The sequence below is a fragment of the Liolophura sinensis genome, chromosome 1 (genome assembly GCF_032854445.1).
Source record: "Liolophura sinensis isolate JHLJ2023 chromosome 1, CUHK_Ljap_v2, whole genome shotgun sequence".
NCBI lineage: Eukaryota > Metazoa > Mollusca > Polyplacophora > Chitonida > Chitonidae > Liolophura > Liolophura sinensis.
Genome location: NC_088295.1, coordinates 94,167,248 through 94,187,946, shown reverse-complemented (window position 1 = coordinate 94,187,946; position 20,699 = coordinate 94,167,248). Strand labels below are relative to the sequence as shown.

Below are 20,699 nucleotides of genomic sequence, written 5' to 3'. Positions count from 1 at the left end.
ATAAGTAAACTCCAACTCACACGCCCTGGAATGAAAGGGATCATTTGTATAAATCACATCTTCTTATTGACTCATTGAATAGAAAATGTCGGTGAGTGTCGGGTGCTAAATGCCATCTGGTCAAGTTACAAGTCATCCTTTGCAATCAGAAGTGACATGGTCAAATGTATGATTGTCGACAGCTCTACCTCAGATGCGCATGCTCCATATGGACTTTCTCTGACCATATTGAGTGACGTCATGACTAACTTATTTTGAGAGGGCGATGCCAGCACATATATATTCTCCAGTAATAGAACCATTCACGCAGGAGGTAATTGGAAGAGCCGCGCAGGGAAACTTCAGCGGAATCCTTGTGGTTGGTGAAACTTAAGATAGGAGTGCAGTCACTTTCTGACCATCTAGTCTGCCGAGCTGTAGGAGCTTGGAGCGTGGCCGGCCCGGTACAGCAGTCATCCGCCGTTTTCATCAGGGACTTTTCTTCCTAAACTACCCACGGAGAGGAACTTTTACCTCTTTTCTAATTCTTTTCGTTTGGACTATCAAGCCTCTACCTTATCAAAATGTCTGAAAGAGTACATGCTATGGGAATGGACCGGGCACTGCACGGCAGGGTAGGTACCATTTTGAAAAGAATAGATGCAGCATTTTTGTTGAAAATTGTTCTAAATTAGTTTCGGTGATAAATACTATTTTGTACGTACCAGTTTGTAAAAAAAACAAAAAAACTTTGCATGTGCAAAAGTTAATGGATATTTTCAATGAAGAGCAAAAACCTTTGCCAAAGGTGTTAATCAAGACCTATAGCGGTTAAATGGAGATGACACAGTACCCTCCAAGTGTAAAAATATTGTCAAATCTTTGGAATTCGGTATCAGTCGCAATAACCCAGGTTGCCCTGTAAGTCACATGACCGTCTGGAAAGACTCCCATTGGCTACCAATGATAGGTCTGTTTCCCAACACCCTTATTTGCATATGGCGATGTCTTCTTCCGACGGTATTTTACCGGGATTGTTTTTGCAGTAGGTATCAAATTCTTTGCAAGATCTGAAAATCAGGCTTAATCAAGTTTATTAGTTTTGTTGTGGTCGTATGGGAATGTTCTCTGTAAAATATAGTACCTTGTGTAAAGGTCACGCTCTTTTCAGGAAGGTTCCTTCAGAATCTATTTCAGGCAGAAGCCGAAAAGGCATCTGGAGCCGGCCGGCTTGTGGTATCAGCTTACACACCACTCCTTGTGCTTGTAAATATAGTTCATCTATACACTTATAGCTTATTCCTGACGGCCACATACCGGCCTATCATCCTCAGTCATAATGAATATACTGTCTTTACCAAAACACATTAATCAAACTCTTCTACTTATATGCTGCACAAAATCCATAAGACACACCCACATGCATGACAAAATCAAAAAGCAATCATATAATATATTGTAAGCTTCAATCTTTAAACTGCGCCCACGGTATAGTTAGATCAGTTGAAGTATGGCTTTTTACGCATTTATTGCATCATTATTTTAAATACTGTCAAACAAAATATTCTCCAGGTGGAGGATGTAAGCCATCATTATAACACCAGAGAAAATAACGAGTTGAATTCTTTATTTACAGAGTTGGTTATTTGCATAGTTAGATAACATTTACCTCCACCTGATGATCCTTATGGGCGTGTAAGGTACCTTGTTATTCACCCATCTCATAAGATATTATAAGTGATCAGATATGCTGAGTAATATGTGTGACTAAGCCGACATTTACCTCAAAACTTCCCCACCCCAGCCCTTTTCGAAACACAGGGATATATAAGAACAACAATCAACAAGTGATCACGTGACCATTTCCTCTCTCTTGGTGAGTCTGGCCTACGTGGAATTTGGCACGTGCCACCGGAGCCAGAAAAATCAATCACAGGCGATAGACAGGAATGTTGGAACATCTGCGCCCAATTACGAAAAATAAACGGCACTGCAATACTACATGCACTTTGTTGGAGGAGGGGGGGGGGATTAAGCTACTAGACACTGCGAGTCCAGCGTTTCAGGGTTGTCTTGAATTTCTCTTCTGAACCGTACTATGTCCAATGTATGTCATGGAAATGATGATAAATTTTACCTTGCTCTTTTCGGACCAGAAAACAATGTCCACGTCAGACAACAATACAAATAGTAATGAATCAAATCAGAAGACTAAGAAAGGAGATGACTATACTGAATACGTGGGACAATTCTGATTAGTTACAAAAGTCAAATTATAACTGTATTCCTGCATAAAAAGGTACTGGTGAACTAAGCGAACCCGCGAGGCCTGACCCCTCCGCATTGTTTTAATGTTCTAGACCAGTGACGTATCTTAAATTGCAGTTAACATCACTGCTTCTTTTCTTTTTTTACCTAATTCTGTTTAAGCCCAGGTGCCAGGGAGTGTATAATTCGGTACTGTTTATACATTTACATGGACAGTTAGAATAAAACCCTGATGTAAACTGACAAGAGGCTGTACATGTATTTCACCGTCAACACGTGACAATTTGCCGGCTATCACACTGTCTATTTTCCCCTCTATTTTACTCTCTATGCTGTATTACTTTAATAAGCATTGGTCTGATGGTTAACTGTAATCTCATATATTACTTCTATGACAGTTCTTTGAAGGAAATGGTCTGCGTCAGAACTTCTCTCTGCATGGTGAGAAAGCACTTGAGTAACAATGTTCACGTCCCCCATCGTGTTTAGCGCTAATTTCTCATGGCACTTTAAGTGTTACGCCGTCGTTGATACGTTAGAAAATGGAGTAAAGCCTCTGTATTGTTTCAACATTTGTCGCACGCTTCATTTTATTAAATACCCGTTTGAAAGATGAAAATACGTTGAAATGTTTGGTGGCAACAACAACTTGCTCTTTTCGCACATTACAGACTTGATGTATCATGTTGTCAGGACATAATCCATGGTTTTGTAACAGGTGGAAATTTCCCAAGCAGAGTAACATCTGATGATGTCTAAATTAAGTATGTGCAGGTGTAGTGCTTGCACCAGAATAGAACTGATCACAATGTTTTATAATCAGACTGTTCACTTCACTAACGTTTACAGCCGTGTGTGGCTGGATGAGTCAGGCAGATAATAATGCAGGAATTCTGTACTATCTCTCACAGCACTCAGCTGGATCCTATACTGTGCGCAGCAGGCTGCGCTAGCTCCAGCACACATAACAGCTCAGAATAGATAACGTGTAGGCGGCTTGATTTCACTTCTAACATATTGAAGTTATGGTAAAACCTAAACTTAGACAGGCGAATTATGTGGACACAATTTTGCTGACAAAAGCCATGTACGGAAGCGAATAAAACTACTGGCCGAACAACTTGACAACTGCACTGACTCCTGACATGTGACCATAATTGATCAGGTCAAAACAAATCGTCATTTGAAATACAGCTGCAGTACTAATTATAATAAAACATGACGAACACTTGAGCGCGAAGACCACAAAGTATTACTGCTGTTATATACAGAATTGAAGGTTATTCCATTGGTCTCCATTTATTCATTCTGTAGATTGCAAACTTTCTGCTTTTTTTGTGTGTGTCTGTCGTAGGGTCTTCAGCAAAGATAGCCAATGGGGGTTTAACATTCATTCTGTCGGATTTTATCCTGGGATATCTGGTATTATGTTTCCACGGGAGCGGGGTGGAGGGGGGGGGGGGGGATGGCGATGGTTGGTGAGGTACCATGTCCTACACCAAGTCTGACATGACACATAGCATCGTATTTCAAAGTGAGACAACATACATGTACATCTTTCAAAAGGGAGGTAAACATGACGAGGATTTAGGTGGATAAAAGATATGTACGGTGTTCTTAACAACACCATGCTTTCACTAGGAATAATAACCCCCCTGTTATCACAGTCGTTAATTGACGAGCTCTATGCGAAAGTCTTATTTGACTTTACATTGTCCACATGGTGTATATTAGGTCCTTAGTCTGAAAACATGATTGGGGTTGGGGGCAATTCCTCACACAAAGGCTTCTTTCTTACAGAATGAACGAGGGACAAGAAATTAATAATAACATTGTCAAATTTATGGCAGATGCCGTAACATAGAAAAGGCATTTAAGGGAAGGTCAAATGTCAGGTAGCTTCCATATGTCTTACTGCTGCTACATGCTCCTACATGTCATATTGCTGTGTGTCCCAGGCGCTTCTGCGTCTTATATCTCTGTCCTTGTTTGTTCTCCTGCACATCATATTGCTGTACATTTTGTTCTCCTGCACATCATATTGCTGTACATTTTTGTACTCCTTTTGTACTCTTGTACTCCAGGATTTTTGTAATCCTGTCATATTGCTGTCTACTCGGTGTAGCCGTCCTTGTTAGTGCCCTGTACGTCGTATAGTCGCTCTTGTTGGTTCCCTAGTACAATCGGCTATGGTGCACCTGTAGGCCACATAACCGCCCTTGTTGATACACCTGTACGTCGTGCAATCGTCCTTGTTGGTACTCCTGCACGCCACATAGCCGCCCTTGTTGGGACACCTGAACGTCGTATATTCGTCCTTGTTGGTATCCCCGTTCGTGGTACAGTCGTCTTTGTTGGTGCCTGTGTACTTCATACTGTTGTCCTTGTTGGTACCCCAGTACGTTATGTAGCCGCCCGTGTTATTAGCCCAGTAGGATTGTCCATAGTTGGAGCTCAGAAACCTCGTATTCTTCTTCGTGTTCCAACAAGGATAAAATGCCTATGGCGCATACATATCTCGCCTTATAACATTTGTTAGGTCAAGGAAACTTCGTCAAATGGCCTTCTCTCAAATTTTATAGTGATTGTAACACTGATGTTAGCCAATATGGACAGAGTGTTCAAGGTCTCTGGTGACTTTTGTCCTAGCTCTATCTAATCTATCCGCATTATTACATCACGATGCTTTTTATACCTTTATTACATCACAGTGAGACACCAATATCTTTTCTGACTGAAATTATTCACAGACTACAGAAGTTTGAATTTAACATTGTGCCTTACATGCTCATGAGAATATATATATATATATATATATATATATATATATATATATATATATATATATATATATATATATATATATATATATATATATATATATATATATATATCCTCACAAGGGGATCTTCTTATATTTGATTATTTCTTCAAATATATATTCTCATGAGTATGTAAGAAATTAAATATATCTCAAAATTTCTAATTTCTTACATACTCATGAGAACCGATGTTTTAAGTAGCTTTCGAAATGGATGTTGACATTTTTGATTGAAACACAATGATTTAAATCCTCGTGATTTACGAGAAGTAAACGAATGTCTGGTTTGACAGTTAAAGTTCCTGTACGTCATAGTGCTGTATACCTTTGATGCTCTTGTACGTCATATTGCTGTTTACATTTGGTGCTATTGTACGTCATATTGATGTCTACCTTTGGCGCTAACGAACGTCACATTTCTGTCTACTTTTGGTGCTACTGTACGTTATATTCAGGGTTTTCATGTATAATCTGAGAAGGAGGGCAGAGCTCAGAAGTAGACGGCTGAATTGAAAGTAATTATGTCACAATTACTATTGATGGAATGGCCGGGGCATCCAAAGTAGACGGCTATATGGATGGCAGTAGACAGCTGTCTGCAACTTGCTACTTGACCTTTTTGAACACCCTGCATATTGTTGTCCATGTTTGGTGCTACTGTACGTCATATTGCTGTATAAATTTTGGTGCTACATGTATGTCATATTGCTGTCCATGTTTGGTGCTATTGTACTTCATGTTGCTGTCCATGTTTGGTGCTATTGTACTTCATGTTGCTGTCCATGTTTGGTGCTATTGTACTTCATATTGCTGTCCATGTTTGGTGCTATTGTACTTCATATTGCTGTCTATGTTTGGTGCTATTGAACGTCATATTGCTGTCCATGGACGTACGTAAACCGTTGCCAAGCCAATTTTCCCAATGTACCAGTTACAAAGCAAATTGTTGAGAGGACAGGCCGGGATTAATTTTAGGAGGATGGAAAAATTAAAAAAAAAAAAAAAAAAAAAAAACCTCTTATTCACGCCATTCCGTGCAGGTTTTTCCCTTCTCTATAGTGTACCGATACATTTTAGTTACAGCTGAACACACATGTCGACTGAGCAGGGAGAGACAAGGCGTTGTGATCCACTGAAGGCAAGTCACGCCAAGCGCCAGATTACTGAGGCAGAACGCAAAAATTCGACTTCTGTTAATGATTAGCGTATGGATTGTGTTTAGAACCCACAACACCGCGGTAGATAATCACTGATAACATAACCGAGTTCCTGAAAGGGGTGAAACTTGATCTCAAAACCACACAGGTTTTCCAAATATAGAGGCTTTAATTTTTGCCAACAGGGGAAGCAGCGGTTGGCAGCTACCCAAGCTAGGGCAGCTGAGGAGCTCCAACTTGTTAGAAGTGCGTCCTACAGGCACTAACTCTTACAATTGCTTGGATCTCTTAGAACCATAGCTTCTTGACTAAAGTTTGCAGCAAATGCCAGGCAAGCCAACTATTTATACCCCAACTTCATCTACATCTGTATAGTTCTTGCGGCAAACAGGTGGTGCATCACTTACTTGTTTTCTCGATATTTGCGGTTTGGGTGTGATGAAACAGAAAACAACATCTTTCGGCCCTAGCGAGTAGCATTTGTTTCTGATTACACACGCCTTGCTCACACTATGCCAATAAACAACACACATACAACACAGGTGGAAAAGCGAGTCATTCTCCTGCACATATAACGTTAGATGTAACACCTCATTGACTACAATCCTTATCATAGCATTGTAAACTTCATTGTTCTGGTGTACATTTACACTGTGGCATTGTAGAGCATTACTGACATGAACCATACTTTTGACGTTATAAACATTAAAATATTGACACGGCTATACTGATTTCATTCTTTTGACTTGACAACATTATCGCACCATCATCGCTGTTCTGATTTTATTGTTTTGACTTGACAACATTATCTCACCATCATCTCTGTTCTGACTTGACTGTTTTGTCTTGACAAAGTTATCTGACCATCATCTCTGCTCTGACTTGATTGTTTTGACTGGACTATTATCTCAACATCATTGCTGCTCTGACTTGATTGTTTTGACTGGAACATTATCTCAACATCATCTCTGCTTTGACTTGCCTGTTTTGATTGGACTATTATCTCACCATCATCTCTGTTCTGACTTGACTGTTTTGACTTGACAATATTATCTGACCGTCATCTCTGCTTTGACTTGCTTGTTTTGATTGGACTATTATCTCACCATCATCTCTGTTCTGACTTGACTGTTTTGACTTAACAATATTATCTTGCCGTCATCTCTGCTCTGACTTGATTGTTTTGACTGGACTATTATTTCACCATCATCGCTGTTCTGACTTGATTGTTTTGGGGTGACACTATTATCTCACCATCACCTGATTTGAACTGATTTGATTGCTTTGAATTGGCGCTATTATCCCAATGTCATCAATGACTTGACACTGTTATATCACCATCGCTGCTGCTCTGACTGTTTTGACTTGACACTGTTATCTGACCATTATGCCTGACTGTTGTGACTTCATGGTATTTTCATATGTTAGTTTAGTTTATATCAAATTTTTTCACGCGTCTCTTTATAGCACCGTGCTATTTAGGTATATATTACGCACATGGTGGAAGTCACCAACGAACCACCAACCACTTACATCAACAGTATCACTACAATATATGGACAGATTTCAAATATCAGTGGAAGCTGTTACTGTCGGTGAATATTGAATGTTGATTTATGTTTTTAGGACAAAAGCTGAAACGGGTCTGTGGGAACAAATACCTGTTAATGTGGAGATATTGTGATAGTTTCGTTTGCATGAGCTTTTTTTTGTCAAATCAGATTGATTCACCAGCTGTTCATCTACTTTTAAATAGAATCCTGGTTGTACTTTTATTTGTAGATATCAGCTCGCTATGACACCGGAGCTGAGCGGGAGGTTCGCGAATGGATCAAAACTCTGGTGGGGGAGGATATTGGTTCCGGGGCACTCGAGGTGGAGAGATCCATGCGCAATGGAGTCATCCTTGTGAAGTAAGTCTGTCATCATCCTTGTGAAGTAAGTTCTGTCATGACCCTTGTGAAGTAAGATCTGTCATCATCCTTGTGAAGTAAGTCTGTCATCATCCTTGTGAAGTAAATTCTGTCATCACCCTTGTGAAGTAAGTTCCGTCATCATCCTTGTGAAGTAAGTTCCGTCATCATCCTTGTGAAGTAAGTTCTGTCATCATCCTTGATCCATGTGTACTGTTATCATCCTTGTGAAGTAAGTTCTGTCATCATCCTTGATCCATGTGTACTGTTATCATCCTTGTGAAGTAAGTTCTGTCATCATCCTTGATCCATGTGTACTGTTATCATCCTTGTGAAGACAGTTCTGTTGTCATCCTTGTGGAGTAAGTTCTGTCATCATCCTTGATCTATGTGTAGGGTTATCGTCCTTGATCCATGTGTACTGTTATCATCCTTGTGAAGTCAGTTCTGTTGTCATCCTTGTGAAGTAAGTTCTGTCATCATCCTTGATCCATGTATACTGTTATCATCCTTGATCCATGTGTACTGTTATCATCCTTGTGAAATAAGTTCTGTCATCATCCTTGATCCATGTGTACTGTTATCATCCTTGTGAAGTAAGTTCTGTCATCATCCTTGATCCATGTGTACTGTTATCATCCTTGTGAAGTACGTTCTGTTATCATGCTTTATCCATGTGAACTGTTATCGTCCTTGACCCATGCGTGTTGTTATCGTCCTTGACCCATGTGTACTGTTATCATTCTTCAGAAGGATTCTCTATTCTTAGCATATATGTCTACTGGCTGTTGTAAGAATCATCCTTGAGGAGTGTAATCTGTCACTGTCCTTGACCCTAGCGCTAGAGGTTCATCCTTGACAAGTGTGTTCTGTCACTGTCCTTGATGCTAGCGTTATAGAGTCATCCTTGAGAAGTGTGTTCTGTCACTGGTCTTGATGCCAGCGTTATAAGAGTCATCCTTGAGAAGTGTGTTTTGTCACTATCCTTGACCCATGTATTATGGAATCGTCCTTGTTAAGAAGTTCTGTCACTGTTCTTGATATTAACGTCATGAGCCTTGATCAGCCTTGATAAGTAGGCCTGTTTTGTTATTCCGTTCGAAATCCTCTAACACATATTTAATCGTCTAGGTTAATGGTGACGACTACTATATGGGATGTGAAACAAGGAATTAGTACCGGGTGAATAAATGACACGTCTGTTCTTCAGACTTTTACAGAAGGTGTATGAGGGAACCCCGAACTTACCTCCCGCAGCTCGCAGAGTGAAACTGAAGTACAACAACATGTCCGCTCCCTTCAAACAGGTATGTCAGCACAGCTGTGCACAAGACGGGATTATTCACTGCAGTACCGTACGTGAGAAGGGTAGATATTGTTACAGGATTTGCTAGCATAGCTATTCAATATTTTCGTCATTTTCAGGAAAAATGCAGAAGAATGGCCAACTAAAACGTCAATGCATGAAGGTGGACTACAACTACACGACTACAAATGATGAACGTGTATTTTTTCTGTTGCAGATGGAGAATATTGAAACGTTCTTGAAAGGTGCCGAGGCTTATGGTGTCCCCAATAACTCCCTGTTCCAGACAGTAGACTTGTATGAAGGCAGAAATATGGCCATGGTCGTATCCACTATCCTCCAAGTTGGGAGTGAGGTGAATAATATAATCAGATAATGATGTAGCTGAAACTTTTAGTTTTAACTGTCCGTTTCTATGTCTGTTTCTTGTGTATTGGTGTATTTGGCACATGTAAGCTTTATTCACTTGGTCAACACTGATCTTTCATGCATTTAAAACATACTATTTACATCTGAAAGATAATGCCTACCTTCTAATCTCTACCGTGTTGTGTTTCTAGGCCCAAAGGCATGGATTCAACGGGCCAACTTGTGGTCCAAAACCAACCGAGAGACATGAAGTGCATTTCTCAGACGAACAGCTGAGAGCTGGCCAGGGTATCATTGGCCTCCAGGCAGGTACAAACAAATGTGCCAGTCAGGCTGGTATGGCCATGGGCGCCGTCAGACATATTGCTGACATCAGAGCTGACGACGCATCCAAGGAAGGTCAAACCGTCATTGGGCTCCAAGCCGGTAGCAACAAGGGGGCTAGTCAAGCTGGCATGTCCATGGGTGCCGTCAGACATATTGCTGACATCAGAGCTGACGACGCATCCAAGGAAGGTCAAACCGTTATTGGGCTCCAAGCCGGTAGCAACAAGGGGGCTAGCCAAGCTGGCATGTCCATGGGTGCAGTCAGACATATTGCTGACATCAGAGCAGATGATGCGTCAAGAGAAGGTCAAACAGTTATCGGGCTCCAAGCCGGAAGTAACAAAGGCGCAAGTCAGAAGGGAATGTCCATGGGAGCCGTCAGACATATTGCTGACATTAGAGCTGACGACGCATCCAAGGAAGGTCAAACCGTTATTGGTCTGCAGGCCGGAAGCAACAAGGGCGCAAGTCAGAAGGGAATGTCCATGGGTGCTGTCAGACATATTGCTGACATCAGAGCTGACGACGCATCGCGGGAGGGCCAGACGATGATTGGTCTGCAGGCCGGAAGCAACAAAGGCGCAAGTCAGAAGGGTATGTCCATGGGTGCACAGAGGCATATAGCCGATATTTCTGTGGAAGAATTACAAGGAAAAGGTGATATCAGTCTGCAGTACGGCAGTAACAAAGGCGCCACTCAGTCCGGCATGAGCTTCGGTCAGGCCAGGAAAATGTGAATGTGATATTCTCTTCCAAATGGAATTCGAGTCTATAAAGGCACGATCTTCGATGTCAAGTCCAGTTTTTTCAAGGGATTCGTCTTAATAATTTACAGCCCACCACGTGAACAACGACAGATTTGTTCAAAGCGCGATAATTTGTCTTGGGAGTGTACATTATACGATCGCGCATATAAAAATACTAAAAAGATTATAATGAAAAATAACTACCACGCGAAGCTCACAGAATTTCAGAGCCCTGGGGTCCTCAACATTTGTGCACTAGAAAAGTTTTTTTACTACTGTTTGTTAAATATGTGTTTGTAGAGACTTCCCTTTTCCTTATAATATTCGCTCACATTTACCTAGTATATTGTCGCCTCCTTATTGTGAAATAGGAATGCATTGTTGCCCGTACTGTTTATATACATTGACTGTGAATATCGCCGCGCTGATCTAATATTCTACACGGATTGTCTCCCCCTGGTTCCCTGTCGTGGCTCTGGCAGCCATTCCCTATACCCCTATCGACGACACAAGGAACAGTAACGCCATTACTTGACGTTTGAAGACCTTCTTCTTATATTGCCTTCGCAAATATGAGCATGTATACTTCGCGCAGACTTTGCAAATTTTTACCAGTTGAATATTTTATCGGACAATGGGAAGAGATTTACTTGTAATTCTGGGATCGCTGTAGTAGTATTATTCGTATGGGAAGTACGTGAATAAACAGCCTCGTTCTTTGTATATCACATCTCTCCTGTTTTCCCTCCTTCAGTCCATGTGGTTTTTGTGATGGATATTATATATTATAGTGAACAAGAACAATCATAAACACTCAGGAAGCTTACATGTAAAGAAAAGGAGAGGTCATATTTTTTCAAAAAACTTCTTTCGGAACACGGTCGATATTTTACACTGGGTTGTCACTCAAAGCAGCCATTCCCTTTAAAGTTCTAAAATACTTACAAAATATGGATGGACGAACATACATTTCAAGGAACACGAACTATCAATGCGGTTCTAGTAAAACCTCGTTATGCCTGCCCTTTGTGATCCGATAAGACGTAAGTAGTAGTGCTGCATGAAATAGTGGTACAAAGGAAATGAAAGTAGTCATATACATTGGCACTTACTTATAAGCAGTTGTCATCTGACTATAGCATGGCCTCGGTGAGATAACACAGGGCTACTTTATTTACAAGTGACCCCTGGAGCATGAACTCCGCAAGACCAAGCTGTACTACGTTACTTTCAGGTTTTTGTATATAAACCGTATAAGCAGTATAAGCTCATACCCCAGGGACACGAAGCTATTAGGAGTCTAAAGATACTCTTTCATCCGCAATTATGTCCTAGACGTTTAAAAGTCAGAAGAGTGACGCAGTTTCACTTTACTGCCGAGTGTTCCTGCTGGTATGATGAAGCAGTTCTACCTTTCTGACAAGTGTCCCTGAGGGTAGATTGAGTGCTCCACCCTCTGGCCAGCTACTGACGAAAGTTTCCCACGACTGACATGCAGATATGCACACTGCATTTGCGGAGACTAGTACCGGTAGTCTTCAACGAGTTGCATCAACGGCCACACAAGAGCATTGTGGATTGCTTTATGTCTCCAAGGCCGCAATTACTGGCAATCAAGAGTCACATTCACAAGTGTACCCTGGGATATAAATTCAGTGATACAAAGCAACACACTCTTATCAACAAGTGTCTCCATAGCCATGGGGATGACGTTTCTGTAGCGCACGGGAATTACGGCACAAGACATACATGAGGGTGCGTCCTCCCTAAATACGAAAAAGACCTCTAAAAATCGAAATGGGCCTCACTACACATACCACTTAAAACTATCCATAAGTATACTTTCACTTATTTTTTCAGATTTTTTTAAAAACAAAAAAAAACAAAACAAAACAAAACAAAAAACATTTAAACTCTAAGGTGGGCTTTATGGGCCATACTATCAGAGTTTAGGAACCCTGACGTCACAGGAAAGTTTCTTAAACTCTAATCACGACACTGAATGTTGGAATAACCCATGAGTGAAAGATTACTGAAATAATGTCTTCGAAAGGAGAAAAGTTGATGTGACGTCAGAGTTCAAGGATACTGCCGGTATGACTCATAAAGCCCACCATAGTATCAAAAATTTTGAATGCCTTTCCACACCCTGAAAAAATAAATGAACGTATTTTTACGCATAGTTTTCAGTTGTGTATATGATGAACCTTACTTCATATTTTAGCTTTCTTTTTCTTTAAGGTCTTTGCAGCGAACAGATATATGGTTTATGTATCAAAGGTAATCCATCTAACAGGACAAGATAGTTCTGCTAACTCATTTCACACAAATGCTTAATGTTAATGACAAATCTTCACACCCACACTAAAAAAATAATCTGTTCATTTTAACAAAAAGTGTGTTGTCTGAGTGATGCTATGATGTATTCTGTCATTATAACAGAACAAAATGTGTTACATTCAACATAATATCCACTTAGTAAAATGCAATTTATATGTTGATCTAACAGAATGGGTGTGCTAATAGATACAGAATAATCTGCTGAAATAACGTGCAGCACAGAGAGTAAAACTAGAGCAGCGACGAAAGTGTGATAGCTGGCAAATGGTTACAGGTAACCGGTGAAATACGGTCTCTTTTCAGTGTTTCATTCTATTTATAATTAGAATACATTCTAGCATCACTCAGACAAGAGACTTTCTGTTAAATTTAACAGTTTATTATTTGTTGGAGCAGAATAATTTATTACTTTTTGGTACGACGTATGTCTCTGTATAACACAAACTTCTCAGCATGAATACATTGTGGTAGTACAAGGTGTGTAAGACGAAGAAATTATCCTGTTACAACGTGATGAATCCTCTCATCCGTAGGGAATAATGAAAGATTTACAACACATTTTGGCATCTACAACAAGTACGGTGATCCAAGTTATCTGCAACAAGATGGATGCTGTCAACCTCTATAAATTTCAGCATGACAGCATGTGTTCCCCGAACATCTAAACCGTACGCAACATAGCGAGCACTAGTATCCACTAAAAGTGGGGGAAATAAGATAGTCGTTATCAATGTCAGGCACCTGTCAAAGAGCTGTAGCCACCAATATAACTTAATATATAGCCAATATAACTCAAGAAGAACAGCACGAAGAGTAAAACCAGATCAGCACCGACAGTGTAATAGCTGGCAAATGGCCACACGTAACCTGTGAAACATGGACAGTTGTCATTTTACCTTCGTCCGAGTTCTATTCAGACTGTTCACCTAAATGCAGTAATAGTAGCAACCTAAACGCCCCTAGCACTATGGCTTAATCTCAATTCAATGTCCATTCAGTTGTTGGTCTTTGTGATTCATATCTGATATCGTCTAACGCCATACTCAAGAAACGTTCACTTTCACGACGACATCATAAGTTGAGAAGGGTATAAGGGGATTTAAGACCTTGGTGTGAAATTTTAACCGTGAATCCCCACATACCCTTCTCAATACGCAGATAACGATTTTGTCCCTACAATATTTATCAAACAGAAGCCAGTCCTACTTATATATAAAGCTGAGCTAAGAAAAAAAAACATTCTAGCTGGAGACAACACTGGTATAGTGGCGTGAAGTCAAAAACAACCCCCCCTCCCCCAGAAAAAAAAAATGAAGTCAGCCCGTGCAGCAGATCAGCAGCGTAGGGTTTAAATCTCATTTACCTTTGTGGGCATGGCCTGCATCTATGACAAGTGTATGTCAACATCTTAACCCGCCTGATGAGCCAGTATCAATCAAGAGTCACGGATGATGTAAGGACAATGAGTTTTATCGGTTGACGAAATCTGTTTGCCTAGTACCAGCTATACCGATCCATGGCAACACATACTGTCAAACATTCTCACACAAGACATACACCTTATTGGTGTAAGACAAGAGGTCAGAACCTGTGAGGTACAAACATGTACACCATACTGGTGTAAGACAAGTGGTCATCACCTGTGACGTACAGACATACACATCATACTGGTGTATGAAAAGTGGTTAGCACCTGTGACGTACAGACATACACACCATACTGGTGTAAGACAAGTGGTCATCACCTGTGACGTACAGACATACACACCATACTGGTGTAAGACAAGTGGTTAGCACCTCTGACGTACAGACATACACACCAGACTGGTGTAAGACAAGTGGTCATCACCTGTGACGTACAGACATACACATCATACTGGTGTAAGACAAGTGGTTAGCACCTGTGACGTACAGACATACACACCATACTGGTGTAAGACAAGTGGTTAGCACCTGTGACGTACAGACATATACACCATACTGGTGTAAGACAAGTGGTCATCACCTGTGACGTACAGACATACACACCATACTGGTGTAAGACAAATGGTCATCACCTGTGACGTACAGACATACACACCATACTGGTGTAAGACAAGTGGTCATCACCAGTGACGTACAGACATACACACCATACTGGTGTAAGACAAGTGGTTAGCACCTGTGACGTACAGACATACACACCATACTGGTGTAAGACAAGTGGTCATCACCAGTGAAATACAGACATACACATCATACTGGTGGATGACATGTGGTCATCACCTGTGACATACAGACATATACACCATACTGGTGTAAGACAAGTGGTCATCACCTGTGACGTACAGACATACACACCATACTGGTGTAAGACAAATGGTCATCACCTGTGACGTACAGACATACACACCATACTGGTGTAAGACAAGTGGTCATCACCAGTGACGTACAGACATACACACCATACTGGTGTAAGACAAGTGGTTAGCACCTGTGACGTACAGACATACACACCATACTGGTGTAAGACAAGTGGTCATCACCTGTGACGTACAGACATACACATCATACTGGTGTAAGACAAGTGGTTAGCACCTGTGACGTACAGACATACACACCATACTGGTGTAAGACAAGTGGTTAGCACCTGTGACGTACAGACATATACACCATACTGGTGTAAGACAAGTGGTCATCACCTGTGACGTACAGACATACACACCATACTGGTGTAAGACAAATGGTCATCACCTGTGACGTACAGACATACACACCATACTGGTGTAAGACAAGTGGTCATCACCTGTGACGTACAGACATACACACCATACTGGTGTAAGACAAGTGGTCATCACCAGTGACGTACAGACATACACACCATACTGGTGTAAGACAAGTGGTTAGCACCTGTGACGTACAGACATATACACCATACTGGTGTAAGACAAGTGGTCATCACCTGTGACGTACAGACATACACACCATACTGGTGTAAGACAAATGGTCATCACCTGTGACGTACAGACATACACACCATACTGGTGTAAGACAAGTGGTCATCACCAGTGACGTACAGACATACACACCATACTGGTGTAAGACAAGTGGTTAGCACCTGTGACGTACAGACATACACATCATACTGGTGGATGACATGTGGTCATCACCTGTGACATACAGACATATACACCATACTGGTGTAAGACAAGTGGTCATCACCAGTGACGTACAGACATACACACCATACTGGTGTAAGACAAGTGGTTAGCACCTGTGACGTACAGACATACACACCATACTGGTGTAAGACAAGTGGTCATCACCTGTGACGTACAGACATACACACCGTACTGGTGTAAGACAAGTGGTTAGCACCTGTGACGTACAGACATACACACCATACTGGTGTAAGACAAGTGGTTAGCACCTGTGACGTACAGACATACACACCATACTGGTGTAAGACAAGTGGTCAGCACCAGTGACGTACAGACATACACATCATACTAGTGGATGACATGTGGTCATCACCTGTGACGTACAGACATACACACCATACTGGTGTAAGACAAGTGGTCATCACCTGTGACGTACAGACATACACATCATACTGGTGGAAGACAAGTGGTCATCACCAGTGACTTACAGACATACACACCATACTGGTGTAAGACAAGTGGTCATCACCTGTGACGTACAGACATACACATCATACTGGTGTAAGACAAGTGGTCATCACCTGTGACGTACAGACATACACACCATACTGGTGTAAGACAAGTGGTCATCGCCAGTGACGTACAGACATACACATCATACTGGTGTAAGACAAGTGGTCATCACCAGTGACGTACAGACATACACATCATACTGGTGTAAGACAAGTGGTCATCACCAGTGACGTACAGACATACACATCATACTGGTGTAAGACATGTGGTCATCACCAGTGACGTACAGACATACACATCATACTGGTGTAAGACATGTGGTCATCACCAGTGACTTACAGACATACACACCATACTGGTGTAAGACAAGTGGTCATCACCAGTGACGTACAGACATACACATCATACTGGTGTAAGACAAGTGGTCATCACCAGTGACGTACAGACATACACACCATACTGGTGTAAGACAAGTGGTCATCGCCAGTGACGTACAGACATACACACCATACTGGTGTAAGACAAGTGGTCATCACCTGTGACGTACAGACATACACATCATACTGGTGGAAGACAAGTGGTCATCATCAGTGACGTACAGACATACACATCATACTGGTGTAAGACAAGTGGTCATCACCAGTGACTTACAGACATACACACCATACTGGTGTAAGACAAATGGTTAGCACCTGTGACGTACAGACATACACACCATACTGGTGTAAGACAAGTGGTCATCACCAGTGACGTACAGACATACACACCATACTGGTGTAAGACAAATGGTTAGCACCTGTGACGTACAGACATACACATCATACTGGTGGAAGACAAGTGGTCATCACCAGTGACGTACAGACATACACATCATACTGGTGTAAGACAAGTGGTCATCACCAGTGACGTACAGACATACACACCATACTGGTGTAAGACAAGTGGTCATCGCCAGTGACGTACAGACATACACATCATACTGGTGTAAGACAAGTGGTCATCACCAGTGACGTACAGACATACACATCATACTGGTGGAAGACAAGTGATCATCACCAGTGACGTACAGACATACACACCATACTGGTGTAAGACAAGTGGTTAGCACCTGTGACGTACAGACATACACACCATACTGGTGTAAGACAAGTGGTCATCACCTGTGACGTACAGACATACACATCATACTGGTGTAATACAAGTGGTCATCACCTGTGACGTACAGACATACACACCATACTGGTGTAAGACAAGTGGTCATCACCAGTGACGTACAGACATACACATCATACTGGTGTAATACAAGTGGTTAGCACCTGTGACGTACAGACATACACACCATACTGGTGTAAGACAAGTGGTCATCACCTGTGACGTACAGACATACACACCGTACTGGTGTAAGACAAGTGGTCATCACCAGTGACGTACAGACATACACACCATACTGGTGTAAGACAAGTGGTCATCACCAGTGACGTACAGACATACACACCATACTGGTGTAAGACAAGTGGTTAGCACCTGTGACGTACAGACATACACATCATACTGGTGTAAGACAAGTGGTCATCACCTGTGACATACAGACATACACACCATACTGGTGTAAGACAAGTGGTCATCACCTGTGACGTACAGACATACACATCATACTGATGGAAGACAAGTGGTCATCGCCAGTGACGTACAGACATACACACCATACTGGTGTAAGACAAGTGGTTAGCACCAGTGACGTACAGACATATACACCATACTGGTGTAAGACAAATGGTCATCACCTGTGACGTACAGACATACACACCATACTGGTGTAAGACAAGTGGTTAGCACCTGTGACGTACAGACATACACACCATACTGGTGTAAGACAAGTGGTTAGCACCTGTGACGTACAGACATATACACCATACTGGTGTAAGACAAGTGGTCATCACCAGTGACGTACAGACATACACACCATACTGGTGGATGACATGTGGTCATCACCTGTGACGTACAGACATACACACCATACTGGTGTAAGACAAGTGGTCATCACCTGTGACGTACAGACATACACATCATACTGGTGTAAGACAAGTGGTCATCACCAGTGACGTACAGACATACACACCATACTGGTGTAAGACAAGTGGTTAGCAGTCGAGAAGCACTACGCGGATACATGTTTATATGTTGATGAGGGATTGTAGGGTAGAGAGTCGAGAAGTCCCACGTGGATACATGTCTATATATTGATGAGGGATTGTAGTGTAGAGAGTCGAGAAGTCCCACGTGGATACATGTCTATATATTGATGAGGGATTGTAGTGTAGAGAGTCGAGAAGTCCAACGTGGATACATGTGTATATATTGATGAGGGATTGTAGTGTAGAGATTCGAGAAGTCCCACGTGGATACATGTTTATTTATTGATGAGGGATTGTAGTGTAGAGAGTCGAGAAGTTCCACGTGGATACATGTTTATATATTGATGAGGGATTGTAGTGTAGAGAGTCGAGAAGTCCCACGTGGATACATGTTTATATATTGATGAGGGATTGTAGCGTAGAGAGTCGAGAAGTCCCACGTGGATACATGTCTATGTATTGATGAGGGATTGTAGTGTAGAGAGTCGAGAAGTTCCACGTGGATACATGTTTATATATTGATGAGGGATTGTAGCGTAGAGAGTCGAGAAGTCCCACGTGGATACATGTCTATGTACTGATGAGGGATTGTAGTGTAGAGAGTCGAGAAGTCTCACGTGGATACATGTTTATATATTGATGAGGGATTGTAGTGTAGAGAGTCGAGAAGTCCCACGTGGATACATGTTTATATATTGATGAGGGATTGTAGCGTAGAGAGTCGAGAAGTCCCACGTGGATACATGTCTATATATTGATGAGGGATTGTAGTGTAGAGAGTCGAGAAGTCCCACGTGGATACATGTTTATATATTGATGAGGGATTGTAGCGTAGAGAGTCGAGGAGTCCCACGTGGATACATGTTTATACAGCAATGGTCCTTTAAATTCTTATTCTTCGGCCAATGTCTATGACTGTGTTCTATCCACATGTAATGTATACACATCGGAAATTTGGGGAATAACTGAACAATACCTTTATCAAAATATTTTAACTTCCTGTACAGAGTTTGTCTTAATGACGTTAACGGGAGTTTGCCCCACATTTTCTACACCCAGGTGTAAATCTACCCTGACAGGATGATTTAGTACATTATGGGTATCCAATATGTTTGGCAAATCATCTCTGTCGGACTTAAATATCCCCCTTCTTGAGAAACATTTGATGTTCTCTTGGCATGATGTCTAATGTGATCCCAGCCACAGAGTTAATTCGCGGAATTCTGGACCGAAGGAGAGCTCTCCTATACTTTGTGATAATACGTTTTGCATACAAATAGTATATTATTTGATGCTTTGTCACCGGGAACATATTTCTAAAAGGAAGTCTTCAAAGGCGTCTTGGACAGTTGTGTTTTTTTAAGACTCGTTTGAAATGGCAAGATCTGGGACACCGATGCGATCAGCATTATGGTGCACATTGGGTGAAGTGAATTAATCAACCTTACAATGCACTGAGCTGTTATGTAAACATGGATGTCTTATACGTTAAACATTCTCTAACTTCAAAATGTCATCATTATGGGTGTGGGTTTCATTTTTTTGTTTATATTTTTGATTGGTGGATTGAGTACACTGTATCAATGGCTTAGCCTAAAATAGGAAAAAAATATATCGAGCGTCCACTTTTTAATTTTCCTTTATCTCGTCGAGGAAACAGATTTAGGGGAAAAATGAACGTTTAAA

At 41.4% G+C, this 20,699-nt stretch overlaps 1 protein-coding gene across 1 annotated transcript; it reads left to right on the top strand.

The window, feature by feature from the left end:
* Nucleotides 1–304: 304 nt before the first annotated feature.
* Nucleotides 305–11,609, top strand: LOC135481838 (calponin-1-like). The gene is made up of 5 exons (XM_064761563.1): nt 305–614; nt 8,008–8,138; nt 9,349–9,445; nt 9,662–9,799; nt 10,005–11,609. The coding sequence occupies exons 1-5, from the start codon at nt 564–566 to the stop codon at nt 10,875–10,877; spliced, it is 1,290 nt and encodes a 429-aa protein (XP_064617633.1). The 5' UTR covers nt 305–563; the 3' UTR covers nt 10,878–11,609.
* The last annotated feature ends 9,090 nt before the right edge of the window (nt 11,610–20,699 follow it).